The sequence below is a fragment of the Cydia splendana genome, chromosome 4, assembly GCF_910591565.1.
Source record: "Cydia splendana chromosome 4, ilCydSple1.2, whole genome shotgun sequence".
NCBI lineage: Eukaryota > Metazoa > Arthropoda > Insecta > Lepidoptera > Tortricidae > Cydia > Cydia splendana.
Window position 1 is genome coordinate 8,724,152 of NC_085963.1, and position 21,888 is coordinate 8,746,039.

At 35.7% G+C, this 21,888-nt stretch overlaps 1 protein-coding gene across 1 annotated transcript in view; it reads right to left on the reverse strand.

Annotated features, from left to right (window-relative positions):
- Window positions 1–21,888, reverse strand: part of LOC134789847 (neuronal acetylcholine receptor subunit alpha-10-like) — a 92,794-nt gene that overhangs the window by 29,950 nt on the left and 40,956 nt on the right. Inside the window, exons 3-5 of the mRNA XM_063760512.1 lie at window positions 19,299–19,453; window positions 17,008–17,191; window positions 2,379–2,595 (exon numbers count right to left, since the gene is read on the reverse strand). Of these exons, the coding sequence (XP_063616582.1) occupies window positions 2,379–2,595; window positions 17,008–17,191; window positions 19,299–19,453 (556 nt within the window). The remainder of the gene's footprint in view (window positions 1–2,378; window positions 2,596–17,007; window positions 17,192–19,298; window positions 19,454–21,888) is intronic.

Genomic DNA, 21,888 nt, shown 5'->3' on the forward strand with positions numbered 1-21,888 from the left:
ACAGATTGACAGATAAATACCTTTGCCCGCTTCACCTCACCCCAGCCAATACACCAAAACTTTGTTTACCGAACGATTTGTTTCAATGCCACTCGTAAACCTTTCCAATAAACTTTCGCAAAAGTAAATTGTATCAATCCAAGTATGAATACGTTTGAATTATGGACGGGATCTTGAAACTGACTCAATTTGAAGTCATAAGTCCGCGTATGATTTTACTAACGTAAGCTTGCATCGGGTTTAAAATATCAAGTTTAGGTATAAATTCAGGCTAGACGTAATTAGCTATTCTGTGACTTTACTACGGTAATAACTTAACACGTTCTTTACTGTAAGGTATTTTATCGGTTATGTAGCATAATTTCTAAAATCAAATTTCCTAAGTACGAAATTCCTAAAGACAGAACATCGAAAATCAAAATGTCTAATGTACGAAATTCCTAAAGATGCATGTCCTAATACACTTTTAATCGAAGGATCTTATTTTCGAAAATCAATATTCCTTCTAAAGTCAATATGTCTAGTGCTCAAAATAGCTACGTTCAAAAAGCCTAATGACAATACTTTGAAACTCAATATTTCCCAGAACATTTCCTTCTTATCCTGATTCGACGGAACCCCGCTACGCGGGGCTCCTATTTCTGGGCGATTTGCACTTCGGGCATCTGAAGCTACCTAACGAACCTAACCTACCTATTGATTTATTTTAGTGTGACGTCCGTGAAAACATTACACTTTGGGTAAAAAAGCGTAGGTAGGTTAGGTTCGTTAGGTAGCTTCAGATGCCCGAAGGGCAAACCGCCTAGAAATAGGAGCCCCGCGAAGCGGGGCTCCGTCTAGTTACGTTGTAAAGGAAATGTTTTTTGAAAAGAAGGTTTCGTACGTTAGACTCTTTAAACTACGAGTAAGGTCAGCTAAACATAGGACAAATGTTGTTAGAAATTTCGCAATTTATACATTTTAAACTTAGGTCAACTGGACGTAGGAAAAAAGGTCGTTAGTATTTTCGTGCACTAGCGTTATTGTACTTTAGACATTTAAAAAATAGGTTTATTAACCGTAGGACATGCATCTTTAGGAATTTCGTACATTAGACATATTGATTTTAGATGTTCTGTCTTTAGGAATTTCGTACTTAGGATATTTGATTTTAGAAATTATGCTATATAACCATTTTATCTTTATGTACTTATATTTAAAATTAGTACTTGCAAATTTTATTCAACCTCTGTAGGTACAAACTTATGATCTCATAATACATAACGTTCGATTTGTCTGCATAGAAAAACCTGCAAAGACGTAGGTATTTTAAATTATAATTAATTAAAGTTTAAATTCCTATTCCGACCAATAACGGAACTGCCCCACCGCGTGTGTTAAATATGTTTTGGAACCGTTTTGATTAGGACATAATTAATTGGGAACATTCATTCGAACATTCACATCGTATGCACAAACACACAACCTATCGCGCTAAACACATACGGGTATAGGTATGGTTTCTATTTTTTCGTGAGTAGAATAAAGTCTAAGAAGAATAAGAACGTACGCTTCATGTAGGCATATAAAACTGCCGACCCTAAAATTTCAACTGTCTGGTTGTAACGGAACCCCCAACAATTGCGTATTTTTTTTATTACGTACCCTGGGGGCCGATTTTTGAATTTCGAGCGTTCGATTTCGTCACTCGAAAATCGGTGGAAAACAGCGAAATGCTAATTTTTGAAATACGAGCGATAGAAATTGGAAATCTAGTGGTATTGACCACTTGTTTTCAATTCTATTAGTAGAATTTTAATGCCAGGTACTGGAGATATTATTGAACGAAATACACGAAATCGAGCGGTCGAAATTAAAAAATCGGCCCCTGATCTAAAACTGTGACCGTCACTAGACTGCTACTTCCATGTTATGTATGGTCAGTCAAATTGAACTCTGATTCACTGTTGGGCTACAATCGTATGGTTTCCCATTCAAATATCTGTTTACCATTACTAAACAACCAAATTACAATTAAAGTGATACTCAGAATTAGAAAAGAGAAGTATAAATATACCTTTTTTTTTATACAGTTTCTTTTTTCATTATTTAGCTACAACCGTTCTAGCATGCAAATATTATAAACACCTTTCTTATTTATATACCGTAAACTCAACTAACTATAGTCCTTAAATAGAACTCTAAAAACTGGAAAACTGGTTCTACGAGCCTTTATGATTTGTACTCGTTACATTTACTTTGGAGCTTAGATACACTAATGATAATTTGTAAAATACTTACACATATTTTACTGGAACTTAAATTTGGACCATAGTTGTAAATTGTGGACTAAAGTTACCAGATTTTACGGTACCTATATTAGTAAAATCAATTCTTACCGATCCCATTAATAAGCAAGCACGGAAGAATGAGGTTGAACACGTAGAACATGGGTCTTCTCCGCAGCTTGATGATGTACGTAATGTCAGGGTAGGGCTCCACGCAACAGGAGTAATACTTCATGTGCTTATTAGCCTCGAAGCTCACGAGGTCGAACTCCCCATTCGTCTGGTAGTTCGTTGTGTCGCCTTCGTCGAATTGTTTTATTAAGTCCAACTGTAAAAAAAAATCTTGATATCAGAAATTGTGTAAAATATGTAAATTATGTGTTCCACTTTACGCAAAAAGGCTCAACAAGCGAGAATCTCACAACAAAATGTTTCTTCAAATTCAAAAGTAGGTATATCGGATATTGTCCTTATCACACTACAGGTGCCTATGCAAAACCATATTTCACAAGGTGGTAAAGCAAACTACTTAACCGGATTTAATACATTAATTGACAACGGATGCCAATCATGTTGAACATAGGTTCCCTGGCTCGGTAGCCCATTTTTAATTTGAATCACGCGAACCATTGAGTCACTTTTGCGATCAATTGTTTCTGTTTCATTGAATGTTTACAAAAGTATGTCAATATTATGTTATGTAAACCAAATATCTCAGATATATTGCTTAGATACTTATACTAATTCGGATATGTCTCAACGACAAGTTAATCTAGCTCTTAAATGAGGTTTAGTGCGGATTGCGATAGCTTATCCTATAATCGAAACGGAATTGCGTAACTACTAAATGTCAAGTGTAGGTACATGCATAGCCCCAAAATGAATTATTTAGTTTCAGTTTAAATATTTTTGGGCCAACCTGTATCATAACCATTATCATTATCTTAATGCTTTCCGCTGCTTCGTATAAATTCTCATTGCATAAAAAGGGCTTTTTTGGGTCCTATCTGAGACTACTTCATACACACAATTAAATTTCTACGCAGATTTTTCCTCGAGAATTTTCAAACACAAAGCAAAACTGTTACCTTAAAATTAACTATAAATAATAAACTAAATTAAATTAAACAAAACAAAACAAAACCACAAATAAGAACTTAGTCAAACAACTCTTCGCGCTCCCTTCCAGACGCACTTATACCTGAATAATCTGATAAATAACGTAATGACAAGTAACGAGAAAATCAAGATAAGAGCCTTTATCCTTAGAATTTAGAAGCCATCCGCCTTTACCCTTTATCAATACTTTAAAAGAAAGACTACAATTTTATTGACTGTAGGTACAATTCGTCTCTCTCTGTTATAGTAAAAGCTAAAACGTTTTTGCCAAATTATCTTTAAATTATAGAGTCTTTTCTGTCATTTATTTCTATTAAAAGGTACGTAATTATTTTATTTTTGTATGCCCACGCTGTAATGACGCGCGCCATTAAAGATTTCCGCGCAATTTTAATTCAATTTGAAAAGACAAATTGAAGTAGGTAAGTTCTTTTATGACGGCGAAATGGCGTGCTCTTGTGTCGGAAGCCAAGACTCATTTTGGTTCATCGCGCCAACCAAGTGTTAGTTTAAGAAATAGGTACTAATGGGGTTATTCATAAACGTTTGTCAAATCTAACTGTTGATAATCTTTTGTCCCTATCCGTCATTTTGACATTTCCGTTTGTTAGAAAGAGACAAAATTTAACAGAATTTTGTAAGAGGTAACCAAGTTTTATGAATAAAGGGGTTAAGAATTTATCCCTTTAATATACTAGGTGTAGGTACCTATGCTGTATAAAAACAAATATCTAAAGGAAACAAAATCTTTTTATGTTTTTATAAGTGACACTGTCCAGGAATAGTTGATTTATTTATTATGTAATTTATGTAGGTTTAAGTTATTGTCCCTACCCATCTATTGCTCGTAAAATTCAGGTATAACACCCACGCTGTCTTGAAATACTTTTATGATTATGAGATACCTAGCAGAATACGAAATAGGGAGTAAAAATAATGTATCAAATATTTTGTTCTTTATTTTGTTTGGATAAGGGCTAAGGAGTAAGGGCTCTTTTCAAGGGAACAAGCAACAGAGAGGAAGAATCATATAGAAAACAAATGCGTCAACGTGTTTTTTAATCGAGATACTGAATGTTGCTTATCTATGAAGGGTCCCAATTTTAATCCATGTGTATTGTTTTCAATTTTAAAGGGTTTATAATATACTAAAACTATGCAAAAGCATTCGGTTCCGAATGTGTTTTATCAGCGCTTTTTTGACTCATTCAGTAGCTGGCTAGAAAGAAGAAATCCGGCACGGATCACTTTCTACCCAACTATACATATTCTTACACACCTAAAAAGTCAGGTCAAGTCTATTTTAAAGTGAGAATTCTGATTTAAAAGTCAGATGGCAGCGCTGAGAAGTAAATTTAAAATCTGGAGAAAATCTACACCTGAATATTTTATGGGCCATAATCCTTTTAGTACAACTTTTGTAGTAGGCAGTAGTTCTATTTATAAGAACATCCTTTTGCGTGTGCAGGATTGTCTAGGGAGTTACATGAAAAGTATTTTACCGTGATATTATACTGTAGTAGCTGATATGTAAAAGCTTTAGTTAGCATAAATCCTTTTTCGATAGTAGGTTGGAAAGGAAAATGTGAGATACTAAATAAGTGAGACGTACCAGCAAATCGGCTTATAAGCAGCATTGATGTTGTGAAAGCTGAATTTTTAGTGCAAATAGATGTCACATTCTAAGTGATACCGGAATCCTAATCCCCTGGAGAAAGTCTACAAAAGTGCTTGGTACCTACCTACTTAATAGATATTTTATTATTACTTACAATGTTTAGAGTCACAGAACGCCACCGCCATACAATAAAATTGAAAGAACGCTCTCATTTAAAACTACATTCTGAAATAACATAAAATTTGACATAAACATTCGAGTAAAGGATGGCTCACACTAGACAGGGCCGGGGCCGGGCCGGAGCTTCCGTCCGGCGCTTCGTTTCCTATGGAAAGCACCACGTGATCACCGATCAGCCGTCATAGATGACATGTCGGACGCCTCAGCCCGGCCACGGCCCGGTTTAGCGTGAGTGATCCTTAACATAATATACAATCTATGTCTGCTTTCGTGGCTAGAAATTGTAATACAAAGAAATTTGGGCGAGTAGTAGTTTTACATTCAAAACTACTACTTTTTGGCGGCAGGTTCGTATGACTCTTAATATGTAAATTACGATTTCGGAAAAGACAATTATAATTTACATGACGTGTGAATATTAAAAAGCAATACCTGGTGATAATATAATTAAAGAACTTAAGCTTTAAACTATAGTTCGTTTTTTTAGCATTAGAAAGAACTCCACAGAAGCAAGCGTGCAGTTTTTATAAGGCTCTTTAATTGTTAATAATTATTGAATTATCTAATGTAGCATGGTCAATACATATAATTTACTTCAAATTATTACCGCTAAAAGTGCCGGATTTGGAACCACAAGCTATATGATGTCAAATATTACGCTACAGTGTCACATCCCTCTTGAGCTTAATTAAACATCACTCGGATTCCACGCGGTTTACTGGTTTACCCTTTAAAGTAAATAAATATGAATGTCAGAGTTTCCATCTGTTAAACACATATCGCATCGTCTGAGTGAGCAACACTGAAAAAAAAAATTAAAAAGTGTAGCACAAAATGCCTACCAAATTAATTTGATCATTCACCGAATATAAATTTACCAGAGGCCTATTTGAAGTTTTAAACTGTTTGCTTGATTTGATACGTATTGTTATGACATTTTACTCGCAGTGCATTTCGGGTACAAGAGGCACATCACTAAGTACGAGCGAGGTGCACAGCGAGTGAAATAGCGGAACTATAAGGGTTCTGTTTTAACCATTTTGGCTACGCAACCCTAAAAACTCCCTAGAAATGAATTTAATCACCATACAAAATATGTTAGGCAGTCACTGTAATTCCCTGTGTTCACTGTTATTTTCGGTGTAAAAATGAAAAAAATGTTGTAATTTAAAAGGCAAACAGGCGGTCCATTGTATTCACAAGGACCTCTTTCGCCGGAGGGCTGACGGATAACAAAAACGTTCTATCTCACATTTTTGGTGATGAACTCTCCTATCACCGGCTCTTAATTTTATATTAATTTTGTTAACCCATCTCCTATTTAGAGTATTGATCATTTTTTTGCAAACAAGCATACCTACGGGTCTATTGGTGGTAAGCGTAAGCGATCACCGTAGCTTATGGACACCTGTTCCGTGGGGGCTTTGCCGAGCCTTTAAAAAACCGTTTACTCCTTATAACACTCGCTTTACGGTAAGCGTCCACTTGGCGGTATCGTACGCAACGGCCGGATCGCATCAAACGGATAAATTTTTCACAGCGCGTCAACTGTATCGGCAGCGTTCGGATCACCGACGTGAGTACCAGCATACGGATTGACGATGCCAGTTCATTCGGATTTTCGTAGTGGGCGCACGTGTGGACTCCGTGAGATATGTGTTTGTGAGAATGGAGGAAAGTGATGAAGAACAATTTGTCGTTATAGCTTGTTCGTTAGCAGAAGAGGACGCAAAAGGACGATCGCCAAATGCAAATGGCCGACGATGCAGAACGAGCGCGCGGGGCGCGTCCACTGATCGGCATTCCGTATGACGTAATCGGCACGCATCGCAAAAGTTGCCTCTCGGAGCATCGGTGTCGGCATTGCCGATGAGCGATCCGTACGGTGCGGATCAGTGGACGCTGTTGTATGAGTTTATATACAAGGCATACTAAAATCCGTTACGTGCGATGCGTCCGATGCGTGAGATGCGGGCTTGTGGACGCTTACCTTTAGACCCGTTAATGATATTAATTATGTTCACTCCTTTTTCGAAGAACCCCATATTGTAGGTAGTTATATGTTTAAATCTAATCAAGCGTAAGGTTAACGGAAGCCTGCGCTTAGTTCAGCAACTTATTTGCTCTATTCAAGCCACGCACCAACGGCGTACGTACGTGTAATCAAGGCTTTAAACCACTGTGATTCCCTTATTGCTGCACTATAGATGTAAATGTCGGCCTTGACTTTCGTTATGATCCGCCAGGTGGCTTTGTCTGGTAGACATCTGCAAGGCGGTTTCCTACAGGATACAAGTTTAGATTCGAAGCACGATCACACGTCCGTGACAGTACCTATAGGTACATTGCACTTTTGATTACTTTGTTTCGTTTGTTCGTGTATATTCTCAGTTCAAGGGCTCAGGCCGGGTTAGAAATGTTCGTTTTGAAACTACATTTCCGGTTTCTTTTATTACTTGTATTAAGCTGTGAAAGCTTTGTGAAAGTTTGTTTTTGCTTGTCATTGGTCAAAATTTAATAACAAAACTTCCGTGAGACACAGACATATTAAATATTATTAAAAAAATACGTGAGTGACCCGTTTATTAATATATTTAATTGGTCAAAATTAGTCAGGTTCAGATTTTTTGATTAGTAGTAGGTAAGTCCCCCAAACTCTTCCGTTCCGCGCCAAGGTTTTTCGCGGTAACCTTTTTCCGAATCTCAGCGGCTCAAGTTTTCATACAACCATTCATCATTTGACTGACGCGTGTATACGTGTCATGGGCACGCTTGTCGAGTTCACATGCCTAAAATAATTTATGATTACAATGTTAATACGCTATTATTTTGCGTGATTCATGATCAAATCAATATAGAAGAAATATCGAACAAACGTAATATTATTATGCACACACAACACATCTTATATAAACACTCGTGTTTTTATCACTGCATAGGTAATAAATACAAGATAAAGTTAAAATAAACACTCAAGTCATGTACCTAACTCTGATACTTACTGTTATTTTAACGGAATAAGATCATTTCATGTACCTAAATAAAGACGACTTAAATTACCTAACGAGCGAAAAACGGTGCTGTAACAACATAAAAGTAATAAGTAGTACATAAACAAACTCACTTTCTCCTCCTCTCAGAGGTAAATATGACTATTGGCACGCCGTATCAAATTTGTGCAGTGCTCCGTGAAATTAAGAATTTCCTTATTCATGTCTTCATGATAAATCATGACCGTGAAAATCTGTATACATTTGCATTTTCGGAAATCACACGGTAGGTATTACTAGTACCTGTTTCCTATATTTTTCACTATGGCTGTTGAATTTATATGACCTTAATAAAATTGTTACATGGATATAATGGTTACTCGATATAATATAATAGTTTAAGTACCCAATATTTTATTTATTTATTATTTCGTTTTAGACAGGCAGCTTAGCTGGTACTTATGTCTAAATCATAGTTCACTTAGCACGATTTCACTGCTTACATAGTTTGTCGTTGTCGTTGTAATATGCTCGGAAAATTATACGAGAAAATCTTTGTACTCGTAATAAGTAAACTTAAATAATACTAGTAGTTCGCCCGAACTGTGAACTCGCATTTCGCCAAAATCGTGCAAAAGCTAGCCTTTTGACCACAAAATTATAGAGTGGATTTAAAGATAGAGTTAGACCAAGCTAAGTTGGCATCAATTTAGCGAGCCCAGACTGTGAAAGTGTTATATTCAAGACCGTATCGTTAATTATAGGGACAGATAAAACCTGGTCTAACTGTTGGCATGTGTATTATTTTTTATTACAATGTTCTAAGAGTTTGATCTGAGGGTATTTTTAAGCTATATCTGATTTAAGAAGGTTTGACATTTTTTTTATTTTAGGGACTTTATGATGCTTTTAATGCCGTTTAATACCGCTATTAATAGCAAATACAGTCCGGACAAGCCTATCGAGCTGAATTTGAGACTATTTCACCCACTTTTTGGTACGATTTAAAGTAACAACAGGTTAATAGACTGCCAAAACATGTTATCTAGAAGTGTCCTCTTCATGATTATTCAATTGAGCAGCTGCGTAATAAATGTGGTGAATTTTTATATTTACAATAAAACGATTTTTCACCTCACGTTTTGGAATCCCTTCAATTTCTGATGCAAGCGAAATGATGGAGACAGCTAGAAGAATAAGCTAAAGACCAAAGCCTAACGGACATTCATGGCGTTGATCCATCGCTAGAGCGGGTCGATAGAAACCAAAGAATATATGATAGAAACGCTCCATGATAGTTATATTAGATGTCAAAGTCAGAGTTGTCGTAAGTAACATGCCATATTTTCTAAAAGGCCACCATGCACAGATCTTAAACTTTTTTTTTAACGAAAAGAAGTGCTTAGACTATGTCCAGATGTTTCGCTTTCTGACAAAATCTCATTTCAAGTTCCAAAAACGGCTAAATTTGCCGTTTTTTGCGTGTCCCCAGTGGCGGCACACACCCAATAAAAAAATCATAATTTTGGATGTAGGCAACGTATTATGAATAACTTTATATTTTTGTAAAAAGCATTTTCTAGAGAATGGATTTAATAATTTCGATAATTTAATGCGTTATTCAATAAAACAAGGGAAGCCTTTTTATCATTGTCCCGCGCGGCACTTGTTTTGTTATGACTTAAAGATACCCCCCAAAATTTCTTATTTCTTAGTCTATTGAATAACGCTTAAATTAAATTTACTACGCAATAGTGCGGTTAGTTGGGCGTCGATCAACATCGAATGTGGACGTGGACCCAGTTTTATTTATATAAAAACAGGCAAGAATCTCTTTCGACATATTTTGGTACAACTACAACGACATTTGTATGGACGCTTAATATGTTGGTATACAGTCGAAATAAAAATCTGTATTTTACAATAATAGTTACAAATACAGTGTTAAAATATATCGTAAAATAAATAAGTGAATCGGTTATATTGTGTAGGAAATTTCGCAAAAAAATATTATTGGCAACATTTGTATGGCGACATTTGTACGGCTATTTTGACCATATAAATGTCGATTGTGGTATACAAATGTCGATATACTGCCATACAAATGTCGAAAAGGTGCCATACAAATGTTGTCAGGGTCTTACAAATGCCACAAAAACAATAAATAGTGCCATCAAAATGTTGACACTACCATACATTATCGAAAAAATGCCATATACATGTCAAAAGCGCCTTACAAATGGCTAAATAGTGCCATACAAATGTCAATATTTAAACGTCCATATCTAGCTAACTATAAAAAGTAGAGTGGTGCCTCGTACAGTATATTTTTTGTTGTTATGAACCCTTTCTATGTAAAACGATGATTATAAATCTGATTCCCCAAAAATAAAAAAATGCCATACAAATGTCGAAAAAACACCCTCTTCAAAAATTGACCCAGTATTTGTCAGCAGTGATTATTGTTACTCGAGAGGATTGGGTAAATTTCGTCCAAACCATATGCTTTACGTCGAGCTCCCAGGACGAAATGTGTACCTTATTAAAGCACTAAGTAATTAAACACATGTGTAATTTTGAAATAAAAATATAATACCAAAAAAAACGGCTAAGTAAAGTTGTCCCCATAATTAACGATACGGTCTTTAGATGTCAAACTTCTATGAACCTATGACGTTTAGATAACCCTTGCACAGTCTGGGCTATCAAAATCGCTGTCATCTTAGCTGGTAAAAATATCACCAACATAATAAAAAAAATATAGATACTCAAAAGCACAGAAAGATGAATGAACGATGAAGTGATAAATGAAAGCTGTGCTGAAAAATATTCTCCGTGACATTTTTCAGACAGCGATTTAATTTAAAAATTAATAATAGACGTTGTTTCCGAGGCCTCATTAATTTTGAAGTGAAATTTTTGTACCGTAAGTTGGTATGTATATCAGAATATTAATAATTTATCGTTTCAACTTAAGGTGGGATTAGGTGAGGTGAGGCCGAGTATCATATCATACCGTAAAATGGGGTGAGTAGAGTCAAAACTGAAATTCAAACCTGGATAACATTTTATTTTTAGATATGAAAACTAAATGGTGAATATAATAAGTGTTCCGGACGTTTGTATTTTAGTTTTTATTTTATTTTATTTTGGGTAGTTCCATTTCATAACTTTGACGATATAGAGGAAAACCCACCTCACCCCGTAGTGCCTCGTATTTGGGGTGAGAGGGGTTTTCATACAAAGGTGATTTTGGAAGATTGTTGGATCGATTTTTTTTTTATGCGTATTACTATAGCTCCATTTTAAATTGGAATACATTATTTTTGTAGCAATAGCCTTAAAATCCCTTCTCACCCCCCTCTCAACCCTTCTCTCCCCATTCATAACCCAACTCTCCCCGCGAAACCTACTCACCCCGTTTTACGGTATGTAAAAGTTATTGAGCAGTTATGTAATTATGTAGTTTGAATATTGCCATATACTTACATATAAAGGTTACAGACACCGGCTCGTACCAATGAGTTTTTCGGAACTTATGTACGAAATATCATTTGATATTTGCCAGTCGCTTTTCGTTGACGGAAAACATCGTAAGGAAACCGGATTTATCCCAATAAGGCCTAGTTTTCCCTCTGTGTTGGCAGATCAGATGGCAGTCGCTTTCGTAAAACCTAGTACCTACGTCAAATCATGGGATTAGTTGTCAAGTGGACCCAGAGTTAGGGAAAAATTAACTTGAATAAGAATAAGAATAAAAACAGAAATTTTATTCTTATTTAAATCGATTTGAATTAGAATAATTCTTGCACTAGTTATTTTAGAATAAAATTAAGGTGAATAAATCATGTGACTTTTATTTTAAATGCGGAATAAAAAACAGAATAATTATTCTAGAAGTGGGCCTATTCTAACTAAGGTTTTATTCATTTAAAATGTTATTTAGACTGAAGTTAATTTTTGTAGTACAATTGGTTATATTTTGTAAGTTGATTTTCACCCTTCTATTTAAAAGTCGGATTGATTTGATATTTGTTACTTTAGTTTAGGTATAGTACACATTGAAGAGTTCCGCTATACACTATCTAGTTCTATCATCCGATCAGGGTGCTTAGGGGGGTTCTTTATTTTTTATTTTATTTTTATTTATTTAGCCAACATGCCAAACGTTGACGCTCCGTAGAGTTGCGCATAGTCTCTCTCTATCACTCTTACATATTAGTGCGATAGAGAGACAGATAGCGTTTCGTTGTCGTAGCAGTCGTAGCGCAAACGATTGAGTGCCTAGCTAAGATTGTTTTTATTTTAATAACCAAATCATTATAAGGTACAATATAGCTGTTTTTAGCGCTTTCTGTCTCTATCACTCTTACATATTAGTGCGATAGAGAGATAGAGATAGCGTTTCATTGTCGTAGAGCAAACGATTGGCATCTTGGCTACGCACCCAAGGTACCTAGCCAAGATGACATTTTTTTTTTAAATTTAATAACCAAATCATTAAGTAAATTTAGCTGTTCTGGGGGCCTAGCCAAGATTCCAATCGCTTGTGCTCCGACAACGAAGCACTTTCTGTCTCTATCACTCTTACATATTAGTGCGATAGAGAGAGATATACCGTTTCGTTCTCATAGCGCAAACGATTGGCATGTTGGCTACGCACTGAAGGTGCCTAGCCAAGATGCCAATTTTTGTTTTTAATTTAATAACCAAATCTTTGGGTACAATTTAGCTGTTCAGGGGGCCTAGCCAATATGCCAATCGCTTGCGCTCCGACAACGAAGCGCTTTCTGTCTCTATCACTCTTACATATTAGTGCGATAGAGAGACAGAAGTAGCGTTTTGTTGTCGTGGTGCAAACGTTTGGCATGTTGGCTACGCTCCCAAGGTGCCTAGCCAAAATGCAAATTTTTGTTTTTAATTTAATAACCAAATCATTAGGTAAATTTAGCTGTTCTGGGGGCCTTGCCAACATACCAATCGCTTGCGCTCCAACAACGAAGCGCTTTCTGTCTCTATCACTCTTATATATTAGTGCGATAGAGAGACAGGGAGAGCGCTTCGTTGTCGGAGCGCAAACGATTGGCATAATGGCTAGGCCCCCAGAACGGCTAAATTGTACCCAAAGATTTGGTTATTAAATTAAAAACAAAAATTGTCATCTTGGCTAGGCACCTTGGGTGCATAGCCAACATGCCAATCGTTTGCGCTACGACAACGAAACGCTATCTCTGTCTCTCTATCGCACTATTAATATGTAAGAATGATAGAGACAGAAAGCGCTTCGTTGTTAGAGCGCAAGCGATTGGCATCTTGGCTAGGCCCCTAGACCAGCTCAATTGAACCTAATGATTTGGTTAGTAAATTAAAAATAATACGGTTACTAAAACTATGCGTTATGCGACAGTCAATTTGTAAGATTTTATTCCATAAAATAGGTATAAATTAGACAAGAGACTAACTACTATTACATCTACCTAACTATACGTAATTAGTACCTATACGGTACCCGGACTACATTTTTATTCGTGGAATATTATTTCGATTAAAAATCATGATTATATTTATTTGATTAAGAATAAGTTATTCTCATTCAATTTTTTCTCATACCAATTATTCACGACCAAAATTATTTGAATATTTTTGACGGGAATAAAATCGAGATGATTTTATTCCTAATACGAATTCTTATTCAAATAATGATTTTATTCTTGAATGCCCAACACTGAGTGGACCCCAGGCTCCCATGAGCCGTGGCAAAAATGCCGGGATAACACGAACTCGCGAGGAAGATGAAGATAATGGTTACATACAGTCGACATCAGATATAAGGGAGCGTAAAAGATGGTCAAAAATATCTGATGGCAGGATGGCAGATCGGATTAAAACGATCGTAACCTTAAGATTCGAGCTCTTTTTTTTACCCGCCGCTGACCACATAACAAATTAATCCAGTTTTGTTAAAATAAATAACGTGTCCACATAAAACGTATTTAATCGAACGAGCGAGCGAAGCGAAGCGAAGTTCTTACATTCGACTCGGATCACGCGGCTGGCTAGCGGCACGTCCCGGCATTTCGATGTTTTAAGCTGAACTGTCAGAAGATAGTTTGATACTCAAGAACTTAAGTAAATTTGTTCTAATTTAAATGAAATTGGGTAAACGTGTAGTTGAGGGCATTATATTTTAGTGATTAAATTATGAGCAGGCTCGATTAAGGGATTATTGAGGTAGAAGAGCTTAGAAGGCCAAAAAGCTGTTTGTGAGAGGCCTAGCTATTCTGGTCATTTTATTTGCAAAAACATGGTCGAATTTAGTATCAAATGAAAGTGCTGGGTTTGCACTTTTATAATATCGTTTTTAAATTTACCTTTTTGAAATAATTAGCAAGATAAAAATAAAATAATATAAACATAATATAGGTATTTGACATTTGACAGGAAATATTTCGACTTAGCACAGATACAGTTTATTTTAATCTCTATGATTTCTATGATGACTTAAATCCAGGGGAGGGACAGTCGTATATAAAGCACTTTATTCGAAAAAATAGCGACATCTATATTACTTAACGCTAAACTTTTTTTTAATATGGCTTCACTTAATTCGCCAGAACGTCTTAAAAGTCTTGTATCTAAGGCATGGATCAAACAAAAAAACATCTGTTAGAACAGATTATTTATGGACATCGTTGCCATGGAGGCGATTGTCACAAAAAACAACTTTGTCAAATAAAACTCAAAATATTATAACACCCCATTTATTAAATATATTAATACCGGTCACTCACGGAAGTTTTGTTATTAAAACACCCCATTTATTGTCTGTAGGTACTACGACATAATTCAGATAAATAAAAATACTTTCAGGTTTACAATGTTAAAAGAAACAAAGTTTTCATACGCCATCACAGTTGCTGAGAACTTTATTACCAAAAAATTTAGAAAAATTATGGCGGGTAGATTCACAACCTGCTGCGTGTAATTGTGTTTCGTGGTCAATTGTGTGTTATTCCAGCCGTGTATGATAGGTAATTTATTACATCAACAGTCAAGTTAAAAGTATCTAATCTGATTTCGTGTATTAATAAATATCCTGAAGCCTTTCTTCAAAGTCAAAGTTTTTTACGTTCGCAACATACTTAGACGCTATTTATGCCTCTCCCCCCCTGATATTGACGTTGATATTTCTGGTTAAGAATTACAGATGGCACTTCAAAATGGATGCAAAGTTCCACGAGAGGGCTCTCTTTGTCCTATATTATGTTATACATACTACTCTTTGCTTAAATCTATCAGTCACAGGCTCCACAGACCTTGCAATAAATCCAGGCGATTTTTGATCCATTGCAGCTTATAATGCGACATGAAATAGTAGAAATTGAATAAAATGGAACTCAAAAATGTCCATACTAAATTGTTGTCATGTGTAAGCATTTTACGTCAAAAATGTAATAGTTACGTAGAGAGTGGTGCTCTCATTTATTTTCTACTATTTTACGACTATTTTATTTTATTTTATTTTTTACGACGCACTATACGATACCTAAGTAGGTGCAACAAAGTCAATCGCTCTATAATAATTTTTGGTTAACTGCGTGTTCTCAGTTCGGGGCGAACTACTAGTTACCGTCAAAGAAAAATTGATCCGATTTACTTCTATCTACCCTAAACGGTCTCAACCCACCACTCTTTATACAATTTTTATTTCAGTTCTATACTCGTGTCACTGATTCAAATACAAGTAGGTACTTTACAAGCGTTTGCATTTAGTTTTGCACAACTGCAGTTTTATGCAGGATTAAAATAATATTTTCCAAGAAAGTCGTAGCGGGTCGGCCATGCAACTCACCGCAGTAGAAGGCGGTGATTTACTGCTAACATTAATATCCTCGTATCGCGGTATTTCTAATTTACTCGACACTGCTTCTTAGAAATTAGAGTTTAAACAATATTTTCGACTCTAAGTGGCAATAACGATACATTATTTTTATGAGCAATTCAATCACATGGGCGTAGATACATATGGAATTAGGCAGGTTCCATATGAAAAATTACTTAGGTATATTTTATGAGAAAATTACAATTTATAAAAAGGCATAAGTGTTTCTGTGCAGTCGTTAGGTACGTAACCTAATTGTATAGGTAAATCGCTAGAACATGTTGATTATTTCATACGAGATAAATAGAGACATGTATCCAACTGCTGGTATTCATAACAACAGATATCAGTTGTATTTAGTACGAAAGTTGTACAAAGTCACTGCACCGCTTCGCTTAAAAATAGATTTCATGCCATAACCTTTTCAGCTCAGTCCGTTTAAATGAGGACGCAGTTTTTATTCATGCATATTTCCAACAAATGAGGAAAACATTTTGAATGTAAAATTTACCTCTTCAGGTATCCCGCTAAGCTTCGGTTTTGTATTGTTTTACTTCACAAAACTGAGTTAAAAACTCCCTTCTTTCGTAATTAAAAATGTAAGATAACAGCTTTCTCGGTATTAAGTGCCATCTCGTAATTAAAATACTGAATACAGCAGATACCTGATGAAAAAGGGCCATTGAACGATTTATTTAACGATATTTATTTCTCCTAGGCAAAAATACATTACCTACATTATCTACTGTTACTGTACAGTGTAAATCACTCTCGTTGATGAATTTAATTTTTCAGTATTTCGTTTATTTTACATTGCTTACCGTAGATGTAGTGTAGTGTACATCTACTGTAGGTAATCATCTTACCATATTTGACGTCATCTCGCCCGTGGGACGAACTACCACGATCGTGTAGATCACGTACTTGACCTTATACTTAAAATTTAAATACCTGAAAACCGTCGTAAGTCCATGAGGCCCACTTCATGGTGCACAGCTGCACGTCAAACGGGAACTGTTCCACGTTGATGTCACACACAGACACGTAGATGCCATGACTCAGCCACGTCACTTCGCCCGTGTTACGAACGATCACGTTCGTGTTGATAACCGCGGAGCGATAGTTAGGATCCGCGCTGGAAAATGAACACTGGATTTCTACTTATTTTTACAACTCAGGCACAAATGTTTGTGATAAACACACAATTAATGCCCTTACCGGGATTCGAACCCTGAACCGTGCTTCGTAGGCAAAGGCGCTACCGACTAGGTTAGGGTACTTTTTATAATGCGTGGTTAAGTAATGGAGGAAAATTTGATTCGTTTATCGGATATTCGGATATCGTCAATTAATTACTAGAAAAAAACATGCGTAAGAAAAAAAAATCATGAAAAAATTCAAACCATGCCATGATATTGCCATCACTGTTTTTCAATTAACGTTGTCCTTTTTATCTTTCGGCCTTTGATGGTAATATTTAGCAAACAATCCGAACTAAAAGCTTGTTTAATTTCCCATTTAAGTAGATTTCCGCACATTATTGTTATTCATAATTAATAAAATAAAATACTGTTTGATTATTAACAACCTTCCAGTAATTTATTTCTGCTAGACTAAAAATATATTGGATTGTTTCTTTTTTGTTCCGTTTTCAACGCCGGTTAAATGTTTATAAATACGGTTTTCAGAAATACTCGTCAAGATTATAAAAATTCTAATAGATATGTTTGTTTATAAACTCGGATATTATACTTGCCGCAGCACCAAGTGGCGAGTTGGGCAATAAAAGGCATGTACCGGTACATTTGATACTAGTTTTTCTCACCAAGGCAATTACTAGTATGTTTCAACGGTATGTCAAATTTCAACTCCATTGTTGGAGTTGGACTCCAACCTATCCGCAAGTGGTTTGCAAATTTTGAAGACAAAATACTTACACAGTTTGTTACTTATTTAAGTTATTTACATACAACCATTCAAAATGTTTCATTCGCTTTATAAAACACGTTAAATTCTCTCTTAACGATTATTCTAATAGAATAAACTGTTTAATAATTATGGATGTTAATTTAAGTGCTTCATTTGAAATTGGCACGTTAAAACAACACTCAAGGAGAGTCCGTTCGTAAAATGCCTGTAAAATAATGAAAATCCCCGCCGGCCAATACCCGAGACAAGCCGGTAGGGATTCTCGCTAATAATTCCCGATTTCACTTTTGCGGTGTCCTATTTCTTTAGTTTATTTTGTCCATTTAGTGAAAGTTGATACAGCTACTTACGGATTATTTGCGTACATAATAGGGTAGAATTTCTCTAGCGGATTTATTAAAATACAAAAACATCACCAGAAATATTAGGTCCTTACCTATGAAATTGGCGTTTTTGTTCATAGATATAAGTCTGATCCTAGTTTTTTTTTTTTTTACAAAAGTACATACACAATTACAATAAAACTACAATATGATTTCGCCAAACTGCTTGACAGCAATTAATTGTTATTTTTTATTGTTAAGTGTTCAGAATTAAGCCTTGAAAATAGGTCTTTTCATGTGCTGTCGGTTCGAGTATTAAAATTACTTATATTTTTCTAATGGTACCAATTTTCAAGAAATGGAGATATTGAAAACATACCTTAAAGGTGTCAAAAATTACTGGAAAAATTTTGTTTGGTTTGAATTAGCCATCAAAAAAATATCCGCAAAATTAATTGTATGGAAATTCGTGTTTCGTTGAAATTCTCCGAACAAAACGCCAATTTCATAGGTAATGACCTAATATAAAGATCAATAGGTACTGTGATGTGAAACTAAAAGCAATATGCAGCTTCACTGATTTAACAGAATCCATAATACCTACTCGCAGTTACAAATAAGTACCTAGTGATAATATTTATTTCTGATTATAATTTAATTTAGGTACTTTCTTTGGTAGAGACAAATAAAGTTAAGTAATATTTGGCTATAACTACGGTTTTTTTTATTTCATACTTTTTTTTTGTGTTTTGTATCTGTATTTTTATGTAGGTAATTCGACATTAAGAGACCATATACATCTCTTAGTAATTGTACCTAATACGTTAGATTGAATTGTTAGTTGTATTTTATTAAATTGTTGATGTATTGTTATTATTTTTGCTTGTATGTAAATTCAATGTTGACGTGTGTGAAAAGTGCCCTTGTGGCCTATTTGCTGAATAAATGTTGATGTTGATGATGTTGAATAACGAAAATGAAGCAACTTACTTATTGTAAAGAATAATGTCAGGTTTCCACACCCTCTCGAAAGGTATCCTTATGACGCCGATTCCGTCGAAGTCGCTCGTATTCCATCGGAGGTGATAGTCCATCCACACTTGCGTGATCCAGCAGTTTGTTGTCAGCAACTGATCTTTTTCTTCCTGTTATCAACAACAAAATGTGAAAATAATTAGCTACATTTATATCAATTATATCACAATAGTTTTCATATGTTTTGCTAACACACGGATTATTTTACTAGGTTACCTAAGTAATCCTCTAAAAGTTTAGTTAGCGAGTTTTAGTTTTATCTTAAATGCGCCCCCATTCTTCAGCGCTTATTACATCGACCTTTAAAGGGGCCCACTGATTAACAGTCCGCCGGACGGTATCGGCCTGTCAGTTGTTCGGAACTGTCAAAATTTTCTTCTAACTGACAGGCCGATACCGTCCGGCGGACTGTTAATCAGTGGGCCCCTTAATACTTATATTTGTAACTACTAAAAAAAATATTTCTAGGTAGTTGTGTTGTAGCTATATCTATTAAATTATTTATTTATTCACCTAACTATTAAATATAGGAAGTTAATTATTACCATTACACCAAATATTTAGTTTCAGTCACCTCTCTCCCTATTCATTATAATAAATACATCTTTGATGCCAAACGCCAACAACTTAAAGAGAGGCGGAAGCCATCTTACGCGTATACGTAACACGTGTAGCCAACTCTATTGTAACACCTGCAGAAGAGTCTTTAAGACCAAGTTCGGCCTGGCCAGCCACATTCGGGCCCATCCTATTCCGTAATTGCTGAGGTATCCGTCATCGAAATCGATGAGGAGGACTAAATTAAATTAGTAATTAAATAAAACGGTAAAAGTAATAGTAGCGTATTTTCAAATAGAGATAGATGTCGTTTAGTTAAGCTATTAGTGAATGGTAGATACTTTTGACTGTACCTAATCTTATGTACTTACCTTCGATAAAATTTTCTTGTGGGAGACGAGCCCCTTTCTTATAGAAATAAACTTACAGATAGATTTTATATTGCGCTTACTCGCTGGTATGACATGATCATATTAAAATGAAGGCAGGGAAAGGAACGCAGTTGTTTTGCGAAAAGAGTCTTTAGGTACGATAATAATCGTATTCCTGGAACCCTACCCGAACCTTTACATTTCATTAAGTATACCTATTACAGTGTGATGAGGATAGTAAGGTCGTAGGATTATGGACTGTTTGTAGGTCTTCCATGTTATTAACTTATAAAAATATGAGTACCTACTTATAATATTGTCTTCGGTTACCCGGTTCGGTTACGGTTATTGGGTTCGGTTCGGTTTCGGTTCCTTTCGGTTTATTTCATGAGTACTTATGTTTATTGATCGTGTAGTACCTTATAAAGGTTAAATTCCAATTTGTAACTGTATTGCCGCGAGAAAAAGTAGCCAAAAACACCTCGCGTGATGTTTTAATGTTTAATCACAGAATAACTAATAATTTAGTACTACCGTACAGAAAATTCACTCCTTCACAAAAGTCAGATTTAGGTATAAAATTATACCTATACTCGCCGCCTGCAACAAAATTGAAACTTATAACCGCGCACGAACCGTGAATCTTCTTTGCGCGCCGCAGTTTTATGACCGAGCTGTGAGTGACGGCACGGGGTTGTCACTTGACAAGTTTTAGTTTAGTTTAAATATGTAGGAATTAAAAACGTTGATTCTGTAAACATACAATTTTTATCAGGAGATAGTATGTCTGATTCTCTCACGGAAGTAGGTATGCCACAGCTGTATTCCTTTGAAAATATGTCGTTCAGTTCCTAATATTGTTTCTTGGCAACCAATATTCAACAAATTAAGGATGTTCATTTTAACTATTACTAAGTATTCCTTACTTAGACTTAGATTTAGATTTCGAAGCCATTGTGTATTTTCAATTTTGCGCGAGCGCCACTTGACATGACTATCGTGCAAGCCGAGCGGCAGCCCACTGTCATACGCCTGCCCGGGAGGCGCGCCGGCCAAATGTACCTAAACTGCGTAGTTACACCCCCCTGGTTTAATAAAGAATAGCTGGTTCTATTCGTGAAAAAAATAACCTATTATAGAATAATAGCGTTTTAGTAGTCTCATTAAGGAAGTTTATTAAAAACTTCAGAACTAATTGCAGGGACCGAAATATGCGGTGAAAATGATAATAGAGACAGTTTAATCAGTGGCGATGAATGCATGCATTGTGTTGTGTTGCGCCGTTTGGCATACGTGCATTGTGCCCATTCAGGGCATTCATTATCGTGCATCTAACGGCGCGATTCGGGAAATGAATTAGAGATTAACTAGATACGATATAGTAACGATATGTGACGTCCCACGGGTAAAGGTACCTTATGGCGGTTGGCGCTTACGCTATTATTAACGCCGCTCCAATATTAATGCGGCGCTATGCGACGTAAGCGCCTTTTTTCGTGTACCTTTTGCCGTGGAACGTCACATATCTTTACTATTTCATATCTAGTGAATCTCTAATTCATTTCCCGAATCGCGGCGCCAGCCGCCATAAGGCACCTTTTGCCGTGGAACGTCAC